This window comes from Diadema antillarum, unplaced genomic scaffold (genome assembly GCF_040938485.1).
Source record: "Diadema antillarum isolate AM-2024a unplaced genomic scaffold, OU_Dant_1.0 seq00001130_RagTag, whole genome shotgun sequence".
Classification (NCBI taxonomy): domain Eukaryota; kingdom Metazoa; phylum Echinodermata; class Echinoidea; order Diadematoida; family Diadematidae; genus Diadema; species Diadema antillarum.
The window spans coordinates 120,811-137,136 of record NW_027271943.1 but is presented as its reverse complement, the minus strand read 5'-3'; the positions used below and the strand labels follow the sequence as shown (position 1 = coordinate 137,136).

General features: G+C 38.4%; 1 protein-coding gene across 1 annotated transcript in view; it reads right to left on the bottom strand.

Moving 5' to 3' along the window:
• Nucleotides 1-4,764: 4,764 nt before the first annotated feature.
• The window catches only part of LOC139744032 (uncharacterized), a 96,872-nt gene continuing 85,310 nt past the window's right edge, over nt 4,765-16,326 (bottom strand). Inside the window, exon 5 of the mRNA XM_071654493.1 lies at nt 4,765-7,819. Within this exon, the coding sequence (XP_071510594.1) occupies nt 7,634-7,819 (186 nt within the window). The 3' untranslated portion in view covers nt 4,765-7,633. The remainder of the gene's footprint in view (nt 7,820-16,326) is intronic.

Sequence of the window (16,326 nt, the reverse complement as noted above, 5' to 3'; positions counted from 1 at the left end):
TAAGTCATTACCAGTTATGTTCCAAAAGTCATCTTGTGTCATGTTTATAAAAACATGAGTGAAAATAATGTCAATTCGATTCAATTTTCCCCCGAATCCCTCGGAGCAATAATTGAGTGTGCTGCTTTCAAGGTTAAATCCGTCCTACATTTCAATTAAGATGGCTATACGTCCCTTTATCCTTTCTCCCGTCGCTTACATGAATACATAACTGTAGGCCTTTACGATTATGCTGTACAGTTTTTCCCCCGAACGTGTTACATGATTGATAGTCTATTTCTAAGAGTGAGGACAGTGAATATGAATCAGCAACCACCGGCGAAAAACAATCATTCCCCATAATGCTCATATAGAAACCCATAGTAGCCCCCCCCCCCCGCACTCCACGTACCATTACTAATGTTGTCATTTTGTTATCAGATTTAACACGTGCCTGTCAGTAGCTGTTGTTGAGGGTGTGAAAACGTCTCATGTCCGTTAATGTCTTGGTATTAACTTGTCCTTTGACATGTTGTCTTGCTCTGAATTATGTATGTCTCTTGTAGATGACAATCATTCTTCTTTGTTCTTTGTTTGTTTGTTTGTTTTCACCCGTGTTCGTACTTTTTCTTGGCTCTATAATCATACTTATTTCCCCGGTGCTGTCGAACCAACTTGAACGCAAATACAACAGCTAACATCAAGGCTTAAAATAGCCGATATAAACTTCTGCAACGTCATCATGAACCTATCTGTATAACTATTTGAAACCTTTGAACAAGTAACTTCCCCCTCAAAATGTATGATAATTTCGCATGACTCACGTTTCTTAGAAACGAGTGGAGAAATATTCGTTCCATATCTCCTTTTTTTACGGATCCCGCTTTCAAAACACCTTGAAACATCCCAAAATCTTACAAAGGACCCTAAGCTATGTACACCGGAGGTAAGATTACCCTCTTTCTTCATATCAATCTCTTTGTTTTCGGTATGTATATATGCATTGATGCCACGTTTAGAAGTCATAAAGCTGATTATACAAGGGAGAGGCCACCCCCTACCCCATCCCACACACACACACACACACACACACACACACACACACACACACACACACACACACACATACACACACACACACACACACACACACACACACACACACACACACACACACACACACGCACACACATGCACATCTTCATTTGCGAGAACGTCTCTCTTTATTTTACCGGGAATTCTGGTAGGATTACTTACAAAGCCCAACTTTTCTGATTACCATGAGATGCCTGCTATAGCTATTTTTGTCCAAAACTCAGTCCTTAATCCCGCTCAGGCATCGTTATCCAGGTCTCCCACGAAACTTCAATCACGTTAACACAATTACTTTCAAGGTTGATTTAATTGTGTAGGCACATTCACAGAAATTTACGCGCACACCAACGCACTTCTGCATTTTCGCACACGCATAACATACATAATGCTCCTTGTATATTAACACTATCAAACATATACAACGCTTAAAAGCCCATTCGTCTATATACCAGTCGTTCCGTTTAACAGGAATTGAATGAGTGATACAGGCTATAAGGAAGGAAGGACGTGAGTGTGTAGAAGAAAGCGGGAATGTGTAGAAGAAAAAAGATATCAGCAACTTGAACAGACGGCATACGTATCAGGATCTCATACGGACAATGTATGCGCTGAATAAAAGAAGGATGTACAGTATCATAAAAAGGGACGTGGGTGGATTCATATGGATTTGAAAGTGCCTCAACTTGCAAATTGTTCATTCTCCGATGAACACTTAGATGCGGAGATTCAGGTCATTTCAGTCTCTCATGAAACCAATGAAACGGATTGGAACGCCCCGAGTAAAAATTGCAATGACTTTATTGATTCATTTGAACAGCAAATTCTACTTTTCTTCTTACAGAACCAAATTATACATTAAGGACATGAGTAATTCTTGCTACCGGCAATGTCAGACAAACGTGGTTGTATCACTTGTTATCAGGAGAACTACAAGCATCATTTTCATTTTCATATCATCAGTACAAACTGTCGAAAGTATTGTTTTTAATAATAATTTAACCGATAACCGAAAACAACCTCTATATGAGCATCCCTCATACATGACTGAAAGCTATCAGAAAATGGTTTTCTCATGTGAAAGAGCACATTTCGTACGTTTTTTATCTTCCTAGTTTCATTTAAAACTGATTATGTACATCTGTCTTTAAGTAGAGATAAGCTAGGTATGTCGTTTACTCGGTTTTCGAGAAAGGCTTGTATTTGGTTCGCTTTCGATGTGCGGAATCATTTTGTACAATGTATTTACATGACTAGAATAATTAATGTCTTCCATTTGCAACAAAAAACAACATCTCAGTACGGCTGGCACTGAAACATGAACTTTGGTGAAGAAACTAGTTGAATTCGTCGTTCACAAAAAGACAATCGGGAAAGAAGCAGACCATGACACCGTCAAAAGTGAAATGATTATACAATTTACCGATAATGAGAATAATAACATTAATCATAATGGTGATCATAATTATTGTTATTACTATCATCATAATATGAATGACACTATCCTCATATTGGGGACACTTTATTCATCTTTCACATAATAGCTGTTGGCTAGACGTGACTCTAATAAAAAGGTATCTAATCGTGTCTGCTGAATATGTAACATAAATATGAATTCCTAACCCCTCTTTCCAGGACATCATGTAACAATCCCCCCCCCCCCCATAGACATGGTATTGTTCATTCATTTACAGGCACTCCATTCTTTAAGAGTTCTAGTCTGTGCAAGCTTGAGCACGCCTCATGATTCCATTTTCTGCCACCAACTCGACCACGAAACGCTTGCTGAAAACCAAGCAAGCACATATTAACGGGTACTTAAATAACACGGAACGATTAGCAGTGACTAGGCATTTGTTAGGTGCACACGTTATCTGAGAGCAGTCTTTACAGAGTTTGATATGCCTTCTATAGAACTATCGCCAACCAATAATACCAATTTGACACACATCAACCCTAATTATGACAATGATATAAACTATCAAAGAATAAACTGCACACATCAGAGGATACAGATATCAGCAATTGACCGTTCCATTGTCATTTGAACTTGCTGTGTGAACTCTAAATTTGAGATACACAAGTCGCTGCAAGTAGACAGCTTTTCAATAACATCTGCTACCACATTCGACATTCAAAATTTACTCTTGACTTTTTTGACGAGTCTTCGTATCAAATATGATGTTAATGCTGTTAATGTTACAGTGGGATCATATCACTCAAGTTAGTGCGTAGTTATAAGTGGAATGTATTCAACCAGTTTGCATAATGTATATCAGAGTCAGATTTATGTTATTCGGGTATGACTAGGTATTATAGTACCCGCAAATTCAACACAGTATATTCCGAGGGATTTCTCTTCCCCCCCCCCCCCCCAGAATATGACGTATAGGTGTATTATCAGCTATTCGAGCAGCTTGCCCTTTCGATCGATATCTTGCCTAGACAATTTGATGATTTTTTTTTTCGGGGATTAGAATCATTAAATTTCGCAAACTTACAACGGCAAAAAAAAAAGAGAAATCTTTATTTTTGTTTTCAAAATGTTCGTTTCCATTTCCAAGGATGAATTTTTGTGCGTTTTGTAGCATTATTCGTCTTTTACTGACAGATATGTGAGACTGACACAACTGACAACGACATGTCTAATGGTTTCCAAGGGGAAGGTAACCAAACATACTTCTTGTATTCTTGTATTCGATTTCAGCAACACTTTGCAACCAATACCACTCGCTTAAAACGGTTTCATACTTAGTGGGCCTTAAGTATAAGGGAAGGTGCTAAGTTCGTCCTAGCTCGTTTGAATGAGAGAGAATGTCACGACATATTCATGTAAAGAGACAAACACATCATATCCAGGACAACTCTGTTTTAAAACTTAGTTAAAAATGTAACGCCTGTTTATCGCTAATAATGAATCAGACAAGAACATGTGGCTTATATTACATGTCAAATTTCCTATGAAATAGCCTCAAAGATATAACTCACGAAATGAGATAATTCTCGATGTCATGGTAAATACCCAGCGGCGGAATGTATGACATTCTTTTCAAAATACCAAATGCTAATTTACCCCCTGTGGGGTATTTTGCTTTCTAGCTAAATACAGATTGGTTGAGCTTCTTTTCTTTCTTTCTTTTTTTTTTTTTGGGGGGGGCTTATACGGATATATATATATATATATATATATATATATATATATATATATACTTACTATTTTAACTTCTTTTGTGATTTGCCACGATTACTTAGAAATAACGTTTAAAAGCTTTTTTGATAATCTACCAAAGAAGGGAAATTTGTTTTATTCGGTCACATCCCTCGCCTCTTCTGACGAGTGCTTGAGGGTATATACGGGATGCATTGGAAATTTTCTTGGGTACCCGATCTCGTATGTGTGAGTGTGTGTGTGTGCTCGAATGAGCTTCCTTTGTGTGCATGTGTGTATATGACGACCATGTACATGCTCGTTAATATGTGGAGAGACGATGATATTAACGGGAGTAAACCCATTAGTGTATAAAGTCTGTCGTGCAGAAACTTTCTTTAGCACGACCATGGCCAGTAGGAAAACACTGCCCAAGGTTATCATGACGAAATAAAGATAATCATCGTAATTGATGCGGCTGTGAGAGGATACGTAAAAACAAAGGGCAAAGACTTATAGTTAAGCACAAAAACGCTACCCGGGAAAGTTAATCTTGAAATCATTTTCATCAACGTCAATCATATAGAAATGGATGGAAATTCACCGCATGTTGTCTAGCCATTAAAAGCGATTAAATAACAGCGAGCTGGTCTTGTAGGGCAAGGTTTGATAGTGTTCACAGTTTTAAAATTTGAGTTAGCATGGTCCCACATGCTGCCAGAACAGCTTATATTGTGTAAGTGTTAAGCTGTAAAAACACTAGGGTTAAAAATGATTATACGCCAAATGCTTCAAAACTTGAAAACTTTTGAGTTACTGGATTCACTTGTATACTCCATAGATCCTAGGCGGTGGCGTTAGGATAAAGCATCCAGTATATGACTCATTAGCCCTCGTAACAATGTCCATAAAGTATGGTATGTCATGATAGTTACGATGTGAACATCAATTTTTTAGTTTGCAGAAGAGAGTTTTCATGGATTTGAGCCTCAGCCGGCAGCTCAAGTCAGCAAAGTTCGACAATTTCTGAAAGTGAGCCACAACAATGTTATAAAGAGTATCATGAAAGCATGCAGAAAACCTTAGTCCTCATTATCAGGTTTGGAAGGGCACAGTTGCTATTGAAAGTCGAGTAACCCTGATATTAGGCCATATTTTTCAAATATCATACAGAGAGACGCGTGATATATACAAGTAAGGATGATTAACCGCTTATCATGTAACGAAACACGTAATAAGATAGTGGATCTTTCTTTTGCTTCATGTAGTTATCGTGATTGTCACAGTCTTAAACAATCAACAGCATGGTCAGCATGGTCAGAGTAAAACAAAGCCTTAGAACTCAAATCATTTCGCAGCTTCATACGCATTAAAGAACAGCATGCTCTTTTATCACCGTCCACTTTACAGAGCTATTTATTTAAAATTGCTGTTGCAGGTTTAACTTCCTGGTATCATATCGACAAAATTCCACTCCCTGAAGGAGCAAAGGGCTATGGTAAATATTGGTTCATTTACGCTTGACAAAACGATGGCAAACTATAGTTGCACAGGTCCTGTTAGTTTTGTACACATTCTAAAATCTATACTCATTGAGTATGTTTGAATTATGACTTCCGTAATCGTAATGACGCCTTTTGATCCCAAGAGCTTTGTGAAAATGTCAACGGCCAATCATAATATGTCATAACACTGGCAAGTCATTCGAAAGAAATAATGGAGTGAGTATAAACCTAGCCGTCTGATTAGATTTCATTCTAGCGCCTATTATCAGTCATTCGTAATTACGAGGGATCTCTTTTTTTGTCATGAGGCCTGGGAAAATACAATCAGCCTCTCAAACACATTCATCATTTCAATTTCCCTCTGATTTGACTTTAGAACTACCATATTATTTTGTCAAACTACCTAATCAATCATAAATCTTGGTAAAATCATTAACGTTAAAATGTTGATTTTATTATTCAGTGCTTGCCACTACCTTAAAGTATTAAGACATCGTGTTACCATTTAAAGAGAAGTGCGCCAATGAGAAAATGCTTTTGTAACTCTTTTAGGGAACCAACAAGAATGTAAACTTGTGCGATATTTACAAATAGTGTCTTGTGGCATTAAATCTCGAAAAAAATATCTTTCGATTGCTGCTGATAAGACGTGACAAGAAGAATATCCTTATACACATACTATATTATGTCTTCACGATTTCTTACCACTAAATCATCTCTTGTGGGAATGTGTAGTTTTAAAGACGAGTTAGGGATTCTTTTTTTTTTTTTACATGAACACTTTTTTGGTGCAAACAGCGTCATAAGATGGTGATTATTATTCATGTATGGTAGCTATAGGCCATATAGTGGTTATAGGCTATAATACGTCATTCGAAATAATCGAAAGTACAAAGTAGTGTTGCACATGGCCTACTTCTCTATAGGGCAGATCTGCTCTATTTGAACGCACAAACAAGAACAACAACAAACAACAAAACCTGGGAATGATCTGAAGGCATGGTCACACGTATTTAATTTGACATAAGGATTGCACGTGCAATTGTGATTGTCTTAATATGGACTAACGCTTTTAATTTGCATAATAATATTTTAATTTTCAGAGTGCACAATGGTAATCATTGATCACGTGAATCAAAGGAAACTATAGGGACACTCCACATATGATTTTTGATGAGAAACATAACTCACGTGTGATGACCTAATTCTAATTTGTGTAATTGTCGAGCTGTTCAGAAAGCAAACGAGGTACTCTAGTCTTGCTAATTCAGTACTGCAGTTAACATTGCCTTTTGAGGGCCAGTTATGTTACTGGTTTGAACGTTGATCTCCTTTCCACATAGTAAAGTGATTAAGACACAATGGAAAGCGTGTAATATATAGAAAGGATGGAATAATCATACGCCTTTCTGATCTAGTCGTGCCTCCTATGCAGAAAGAATAATTTGTTTCAACTCTAAATGCGTTTCGTACAAGAAACAAAATAACTATGTCCAACAATAACTAAAAACAAACAAGAAAAATATATATATCGACTAAGTCAAAAAAAAATGAAATCAATCTGTTCGGAAATGCGATTTTCATTTTGAACGCAAAAAACAAATTCCATCACACATAGCAAGGTTTCTTCAAATCGAATAGTTGATGTTGCAAAAATAGTTCAAAATTTTGTCCTCTAGCCTTAGTATGTCACATCAGTAATATACATCCATTCATGACGTAATGAAAATAATTCTCCCTAACGAACACATCGAAAACTGCGGTGAGACGCACCCCCACTAGTTTGATATCATTCCGTCAGAAAGTTCGATATTACACGTATGTTGCACCCCGTTTTTTCTTTAATGCGATAATACCCAAGTATTTTCCTTCTTTTTTTTTTTGCAGTATATATTTTGGTCGATTGAGATCAGAGACGGGCGAACAAGCGCTGAAATGAATCTTGTGGGACTACGGATTGCGAATCCAGCATGGAGTCTGCCGTGTTTTCCTCCCGTATCCACTCCGGGATGTCATCCTCTACATTTCGAGCCGCTTCGCGAAGTCGGTCCAGGAGCGAATTAAATTTGGCTTCCTTTGTGTTCCGCCACTGTTTCTGCATGAAGGAAGAGAGGAAGAAAAAAAAAAGGAAAGAAAGAGTTCATGAGATTAATAGGCTAATCAATAATTATGTGAATGCAACTGAATGCTTTAAAAGGTGATACTCCTCTGCTTTTGATACTGCAGATCATTACATCATATCACATCACCTTCAATAAGCTATGGATTGTTGCCACTACGTTTACTTGGTTTCAGTCTCATTATTTTTTTAATTCATGTTCCATATTCCAGTTTTTATATTCCATTTGATTTCAGAAAAGGAAGTGTTTTACACAACATTCAATTTGAAACAAAATTGCATAAATGTATAAGGACATATAAGTAACGTGTAATATAAGGAACCTACTAAAAAGCAAAGCTTGTTGGATGTAGGTTCCAAAGATATAATATTGGCTAGTACAATATGTCAATATTTTAGCTACCAGAAGGCCCTCAAAGGTGTATTAATCAACGATATTACATCTGTGCCTTGTATTCTACGAGAAAAGGTTTCTCAGGCTCAGTCATGGGACCACCGTGCGTCCTAATGCTACGTTTACGCCATGTTCCCGGCTGCCAAGGCGGCCTCGCTTGTCCGAAATGAACTAGTGCGCCGTGGGTATATAGAGCCTACATTGTAGGTGGGATAGGCTTCTTAGTTCCCCCCTCCGTATTCTAGACCTGTTCGTTTCAATCCTTGCTCTATAGTGAATAAAGTAGTTACCAGCCGGTCAGACTGCAGACTACACAGTATTTCCTGTGGCGTCACACTGCAAACCGGCCCCAAGTTTTGTTGCTGCTCGTAACGTGCTGTCATGTTTTGGTTTTTTTTTTTTTTTATTGTTTATTGTTGTTGTTTGCGCTTACCCCGTTTTATTACGTCCTACGACGTTTTTCATCAGCACCGTGACTGCCGTGGCATTTTTTTTCTGGCAGTTTAAAAATCTGACACATCCACGGCAATCACGGCCTTTTACGATTGCCTATCCCATCTCCTACCCCCCCCCCCCCCCCTCCGCGTTGTCTCACGTCCATCCAGGTTCGTCCACGGTGGCCTGAAACATGGTGTAAACGCAGCATTAAGCTTATACGGCTCCATTAGAGGATGTAACAGAGACGTGTGCCATAAAAGTAAAATTGCATGTACTAATCATGCTCAGATTTTTGTTTCTCTGAAAAGAATACAGCCACCAAACAAACAATACTGCTGTAATGATTGTTCAGACGAATCATGCTCACGTGAAATTATAAGATTGGTCATTGCAAAACAGCCTAAAATTCAATCTTGATAAAGCTTAAGTTTTCCATGTGATGAACCTCGTGAAAAATCTTCAAAATCTCTGTCCATTAATGTCCCGCTGATATTCCTGCTCTGTCAATTCATAAGGCACGTGATCGTCAAAGATAATCTTAGTACAACACACAAATAAAAACGTGTGTAAATCCACAGCCCTTGGTCTATACAGGATTGGAAAACTTAGAAACTTTCTGGATAGAACAACTACAGAGAATCCGATGCATGCGTTTACTTTTAGTCGCATAGATAACGGTTTGTTCATTGGGGTTCTGGAATCTCAGCTCAGACGGGACTCCCACGGATACAAAATTCAGCCGCAAGACTTGCAACACGCAAAAGGAAATCTGGGGCCTGCTTCATAAAGATTGCTCGTAAGATTGATCTGACGATTGATGCGATTTAAAAAAAAGTTAAGCTCGAGCTGTTATTGAATCTGTGATTTTGATCAAGCGTTTGAAAGTATCTTTATGAAACAGACTTAAGATCAGCATTGATCTTACGCCCGATTCGCCGAGTTGCGCTCAATTAATCACATAAATTGAACACACTCTTATATCCATTTAGTATGAACTGGTTGCCTACTGTAGACTGGACAATAAATGTAATAGTATTCTCTAACATGATGTAATTGCCATATATCTGTATTTATGTTTAACACAATACCTAGTAGGCTACTAGAAATTTACATTTCTGCAGGAAACTTGCTTGAAAACTTGCGTCAGAAGCTTTAAATCAAACGCAAACTTTCTGAAAATGACAACTTTGATTGGTCTTGGAGTCAAGTAATGTTTAATATCTGGGGTCGTCTTTATTTCATGTTTACGATATATTTGCAAGTTCAAAGCAATTGGGCGCGACGTTCTAAGCATGATAATGATAATAATAATGATAATAATGATAAGGTCTCATTTATCCACGGTAGCCTCTTCAGTGTTGCCACTGCTCTACCAGAGGGCCCTGCCATTATTATTACCCCAGCATTGCCACGTACCCATTTATACAACTGGGTCGAGAGGGACATGGTGGGTAAAAATATCTTGTCCAAGGACGTAAACACTGGAGGGACTCGAACTCGGGTCCTCCGATTGGGAGTCGGGAGTCTTGTCCACTATGCCACAGCGCCCCCACTAAGATAAGACGCTATGTACGAGCTGCACAAGGCATATCATAATTTTTACATACCCCATTTTTATATTCCGATAAAGGCATGTTGCAATAATATTGGTGCCAGAGGCTGAACTTTGTTGTATTGTCGGCCCAATGTTTTTGATGGGTTTAACCTACTTTGATGCTGCTCAATAATGCAACTGTTGCATCCTTCAGGGTTTAGAGCTATTCAAGATGGCCGCAAAGTGACAGCTGAAATCGGAAAGTCCTATATATTTCTGATGAATTGGGGGAAATTCTGCTCTAAAGTGATTTTTGGATTGAAGCAAGTGTGAAACGAATAATATCATATTTCTATTCACATTTCGGTAGGGCAAATTTGTCAAATCAGTCAAAGTTGTATCAAAATAACCGCTGGCAATCTACATATTAGACATCTTAATATGTCTCATAGGACGTTTTCATGCGTACTGAAAAGGTTGTTATTAACATCTTCTTTAAGAGATGAAAGTATTACACTTGGGAGCATGTACTATGATTAGTAAATTCATCACGCCAAAAAGACATGAAAATCCCTTTCAAAATGGTCGCCAAGATGTTTCTGAAGATATTACTAAGTCACCTTCGGCTATAAAGTAAACGTGTTCATTGTTTGGAGCAGATTCCCCTTTCAGGTGCGACTGTATAATGAGTGATGAGTTGGTGTGGTTTTTTTTTTTTTATTGTTGTTTCAAATTTCTACTAAACTGTAATGATGTATAGCATTAAGAAGTTCTAGTGAAAAGACAGTAATCACTCAATACAATAATGGTTGCATTGAGCTCACGAGGCACGCCAAACAAAATCTTTGCATTGAAGAACATAAATATTTATCCCTTTAGACTACCCAAAGTCTCATTCTTTAAAAAAAAAAACAACAACAAGACTGAGTCTCTGTTTCCCAATATAAGTATTGGATTAGTGACTGTCACGTTGATTCCGACTGTTTAAATGATGCAGATCGTTGACTTTTACGGTGTTCCAAGAAGTATGTATATACCATATACCTAAGAGCGTATCTATCGCAAAGTTTACGTATTTTTTATATACGACCCGGTCATTTTGGGGGGAGAGAAGGGGAGGGAGGTTGAGTGGAGTAGAGAGGAGGGGAGGGGAGGGGAAGGGAAGGGGAGGGGAGGAGCGGGATTATTTAAAGCGAAGAACTGCAATGGACAATGTGCCTTTAAACAACAACAACAACAACAACAAGAACGACAAACACCAGCTTATGCCTGTTGGTCCATGGGCAGGCAACAAACAGCGAAAGTTCACTCGAGCAGTCGAAACTCTCTTTATCAAATAAAAAAAATATATAATATCTCGGGTTGCTGCCTTGGTTTTCCTGATGCACACCTTCATGTTTGATGCATGAAGCCCACTTCGAGCGTGTCATCATCGAGGAAGTATAGCGCATTGGAATTACAAAGCGTTTCCATTCCATGATTACATTCGCCTTGAAAGACTAGACGGGGTAAGAGTCGGCGGCAATTCATTTCATTGCTTTAATGAATACGCTGAAATCGAGTTCCATCAAGTCACTGCAATTTCTTATTTGTCCTCTGTTTTACATTGCATTCTCAGAAGTCATAACATTCAACTTTTTCTGTGCTTGATATACCTGCTTCTTTTAGGTCTAGAAAGAAATAATCCTCATTAAATTGTTGGAAACATAGCCCGTATTGGGGTACAACTTGGGTGCTATAAACGGGTTAACGTTAAAAACAGTAATTTGTTTTTCGGGCTAAATTTTTCTCTTAAAGGCAAGGATTAGAACTTTTTTTTCTTTTAAAGACAAGGATTAACAAAGTTCCTGTAATGAAACAGAATGGAACTGAGGTGAATTGCCACACATGCTTACAGTGCAACTTTTTTTGTGTGTGTGATATGAAACCATGAAAAAGATTGAATCAGAGTGCTCTGAAGAATTTCAAAAAGAGACGTACTCTGCGTGTTCGGTATTAGTAGCGTACGTAATTTTCCATATAGACAGCTGTGGAATAAAAAAACTTTTTAGAGACGATTTACTGGCATGATGATGTGTTCGTGGATTATGTTGATAGTGACACCGCAAGTTTCAAAACTACTGTATGCTTGAGTGTGTATGGTCATCCATTTGAACATGCATGATTTACAGCTCAAGCAGCAAAACAGGATAATTTCCTCTTTTTTTTTCTTCTTCAATTGAGACACCACAATGAAAGGCAGCGTCTTTTAAATATTCCATCCACTTTATAACCTGATCAGATGGTACAGAAAATGTACAGAGTCATCAATCCCTTGGGATTGATGACGTCAGGATCACTCTTCATGAATCCTTAAAATCGTTTAGGGTACCAGTCATCTCAGTTAGAACCAGTGGAGTCATCCCACAAGACCGACACCCACGAGTCATACATCCCACGAGTTCGACACTAGGCAAATAAAGCCCATGAAACCGACACTAGGTAAAAACAGCCCAGTCACGAGTTCGACAGATACAACACGAGGTTCAATGTATCGGTCTCGTTGGCCTTGTTTGCCTATATAGTGTCATGGGCTCATGGGCTGTATGACTCGTGGGCTGCATAACTCGTAGGCTGTATGACTCGTGGGTGTCGGTCCGTGACGTGCACCCGAACCAACACGGTATAGTTAATAGTTATATTATAGTAACAACGATAATTTTGATAGTGCTTATATAGCACACAACACCACGTGACCAAAGCTGATAGATATCATGATGACGATGCAGTCAACAGTGATGGTCATACCGGCAATTAAGTGTAGCAATGAACTGACTACCATGAAAATCTGCTTGTTCAGCTCAGCTCAAACTATGTGCCGATCACACCAAGGCGGTTCACGAGGTGGCGTTCCAACTGCCTAAATTTTTCAAACAGTTGTCGGTTTTCTCGGGATCCCGAAAGAATTCCACAGGGATGTCGAAATCTTACTGAGCAATCTGAAGATTGATTTTGAACAGTAATAATGTCGGGGTGTATTTTGCTCATTTTCTTCATAAAATGAAATGAAGTTTTACCTAATGATGAAATATATAAAACAAAAGTCACTCCTGTCCAGAAATTTGTGCAAAAGCTTAAAAAAAAAATAGAGCTTTATGTTGTAAAAGTGTTTGAAACTGTGATAGATGTCCTCCTTGAAAGCCGATTTATCACTTTTCCGATTATTTCCGACAAATAAAATAAGTACAAAAAACAAACAAGTATAAATCTTTGTAAGCTAATTTGCGCCTGGACAAGGCCAGTCGAGTGAATTGTTATTTTTCTTTTATCAATCTTTTCGCAATTCCCATTCGCGTATCCCAGGGTCTTTGCCATTATGTACTTAGTATCATATCGTAGGGGTGGCGAAAATTAATTGCCATCATAAAGACATAATATCCCAGCCAATCTAAGAGAGTCGCTGATCATCATACAATGAGATATGGGTTAATGATCGTCCTATCAGTGGGGCAGGCTGATTCACTTCATGTTGCTACATCAAATATGGGTTTAAAGGGAATAAGACCGTTGTGACTCCATCTCTTAAATTGGACCTTCCTTGACCTTATACTCAGTTCACGTCAAACGCATCCGCACGCACACACAAGCAAAACACTATCCCGAATACACACGAAGGCTCAACATGCATGCCCAAAGCAGCCACTCGCAAACACAATATGGCATAGTCTGCGAAGTGACCGTGCATTTAGGTCTCAAGAAAAATGATAAAAAAGAAGGCTGACGAGAACAAAAACTTCTGATAGATTTCTTGTTTATACAAAAGAGGACACCTTCACCCCCCAAAAAACTATCAAACATCTATAAGTCATAAAATTATATTGGACCAAGAATAGGTTCCATTACCACTACATTAGAACTGATGCCCAGAGACGATGTAAGAACGCACATGGATTTGCTTGGACAAATTTTACTTTTGAAAATCGCTGTTGCTGTTTGATCGAAAGCCTTAGCCCATATAAAGGTATTCGCATGACTTAATGTATTGTAAAACAAGAAATATTTGCGTCATGAAATTTTCGCGCGTTGGAGCCGACGGCCTTTTTCTCTGCGTGAAATTTTCGCGAATTGCTACTTCCATTCAAAATCTTGTGTAAAGACAAGAACTTTTGCGTGCAATATAATTTCGCGGATCTTGGCTCCTCGCGAAATTTGCGAAAATTTAATGCAAGCGAAAATTTATGCCTTTACAGTACACCATTAGGCTACCAGGAAAATCGGTTTGTTTTGAGCCCTCTCAGAATTATACATGCAAAATCAACGTCAAAGTCATGTCTACCAGATTCTTTCCTCATTTTTCTTAGATCAGCAGTAATGAAAACAGCTTTGTGTACAAGGAGCCCGTGCATACATTAAATGAAAACCACATTTCCAAGCCCCACTTTCAAGTCAAAAAACTGTTTTCTGGTTAACTCTCCTGCCGACAAAGAAACAATGCACTTTGAAATGAATTTTGTCCTTACCTCAACAGCTTGTAGTGCACAAAAAGTCACATAAATGGCATACTCAGCGCGCAGAGACACATACAATACACACACACAAGGAAAAAGCAACCAAACAGGGAAAAAGCAACCACTGGCCAAGAAACAAAACACATCCACCATTTATCAGCATGTTCGCGAATGATAAAGACTGAAATTTAATTAGGTCAACCAAGAAGCTGCGTCCCGCTTCTATTCATGCACACTAATAACGAAATATTTGGATCGACGGATATACAGCCCCAGCGAATGCAGCTTAATTCACATAGCCTCACATGGAAAAGAATATAATTATCATACGTATCCGTAAAACGTCACCTCCTTCTCATATAGGGATTGTGCCCGATATATGCCCACTAATCTGAAATGACGATGATATTGTACGAGCTCAAAGTTAAGAATGTTGCTTTATGAAATTACGAGTGACTCACCAAAATGTGTATGTAGAGATTAAAACACGTAGATACTAGTTCTTCGGAAAGTAAATATTTTAAAGGGAAAGGTGCAAGTGAGATTCATCATTTCAGAATTGCCACAGATGTTATGAAGAGTTCGAATGCAAAAGCAGATAAAAGCCATTTTCTGAGATGTGTTTTTTTAGTAAGATCATCATAAAAAAAGAAATATAATTCTGTGTATATTTTCAGTGATTCTGTACTCGTTACATAACACGAACGTTTCTGATGATATTTTTACCACATATTCTAAATATTTTCTCTGTTTTTCAGCAGCTCTCTCATATCTCAGGCTAACAGTGCATATATCCGTTTTTGCATTTAAACTTTTCATTTTGCAAACACACACACACACGCACATACATATTAGAAAAGAAGAGAGAAGCATAGTCGAATTGTGCGAGTGTAATCACTAAAAAGTGTTGTGAGTGTTGCCCTCATACGCTTGAAGTGTGCAAGTTATTCACGGGCACGTGGGCAACTCTTCTTTTCCTCCAATTCGGTGTTCATGGCGTCAGGCAGATGGAAAACAATACAGCCGCCGGCAATTCACGTTTCCAACCTTTTCATTCCCCGCGAACAGAAATCCACATCCGTGGCTTTGCCAATGGGGAAGGCGGTGTCGGCATTTACCTTAACAATAACGCACTACATCTGTTTTCTTTTTCTTTCATTAAAGAAAGCTTCGAACAAGACTTGCAAATAATTGATCCGAGACAACAGAAATATGCTAGGTATATAGCTACCTTTCACAGCGTCTGTCTTAAAAGTCGTAAAGAAAGAAAAAGAAATTTTGGCACGCTGCAAAGGGCGCGGAAAGTGCACGACGCAAAAAAAAAAAAAAAAAATACTGCAGCTTTAGTCTCCACACTAGAATCATTTGCTGTCAAATTCTGCGCACGAAATCCTTTCTTTTAATTTTCCCTCCTCTACCGTCTCTCGTTGCCCGAGGGGTGTTGTTTGGAAAATGGCCGGTTTTTATGTCGGCTGGTCACACACACACACACACACACACACACACACACACACACACACACACACACACACACACACACACACACACGCACGCAAAAAAAAGAAGAACATGCAAAGGGGTCTTTGACGCAAAGAAAGGACTTTTAGATTGGAGGAATAAATGGTGTTAT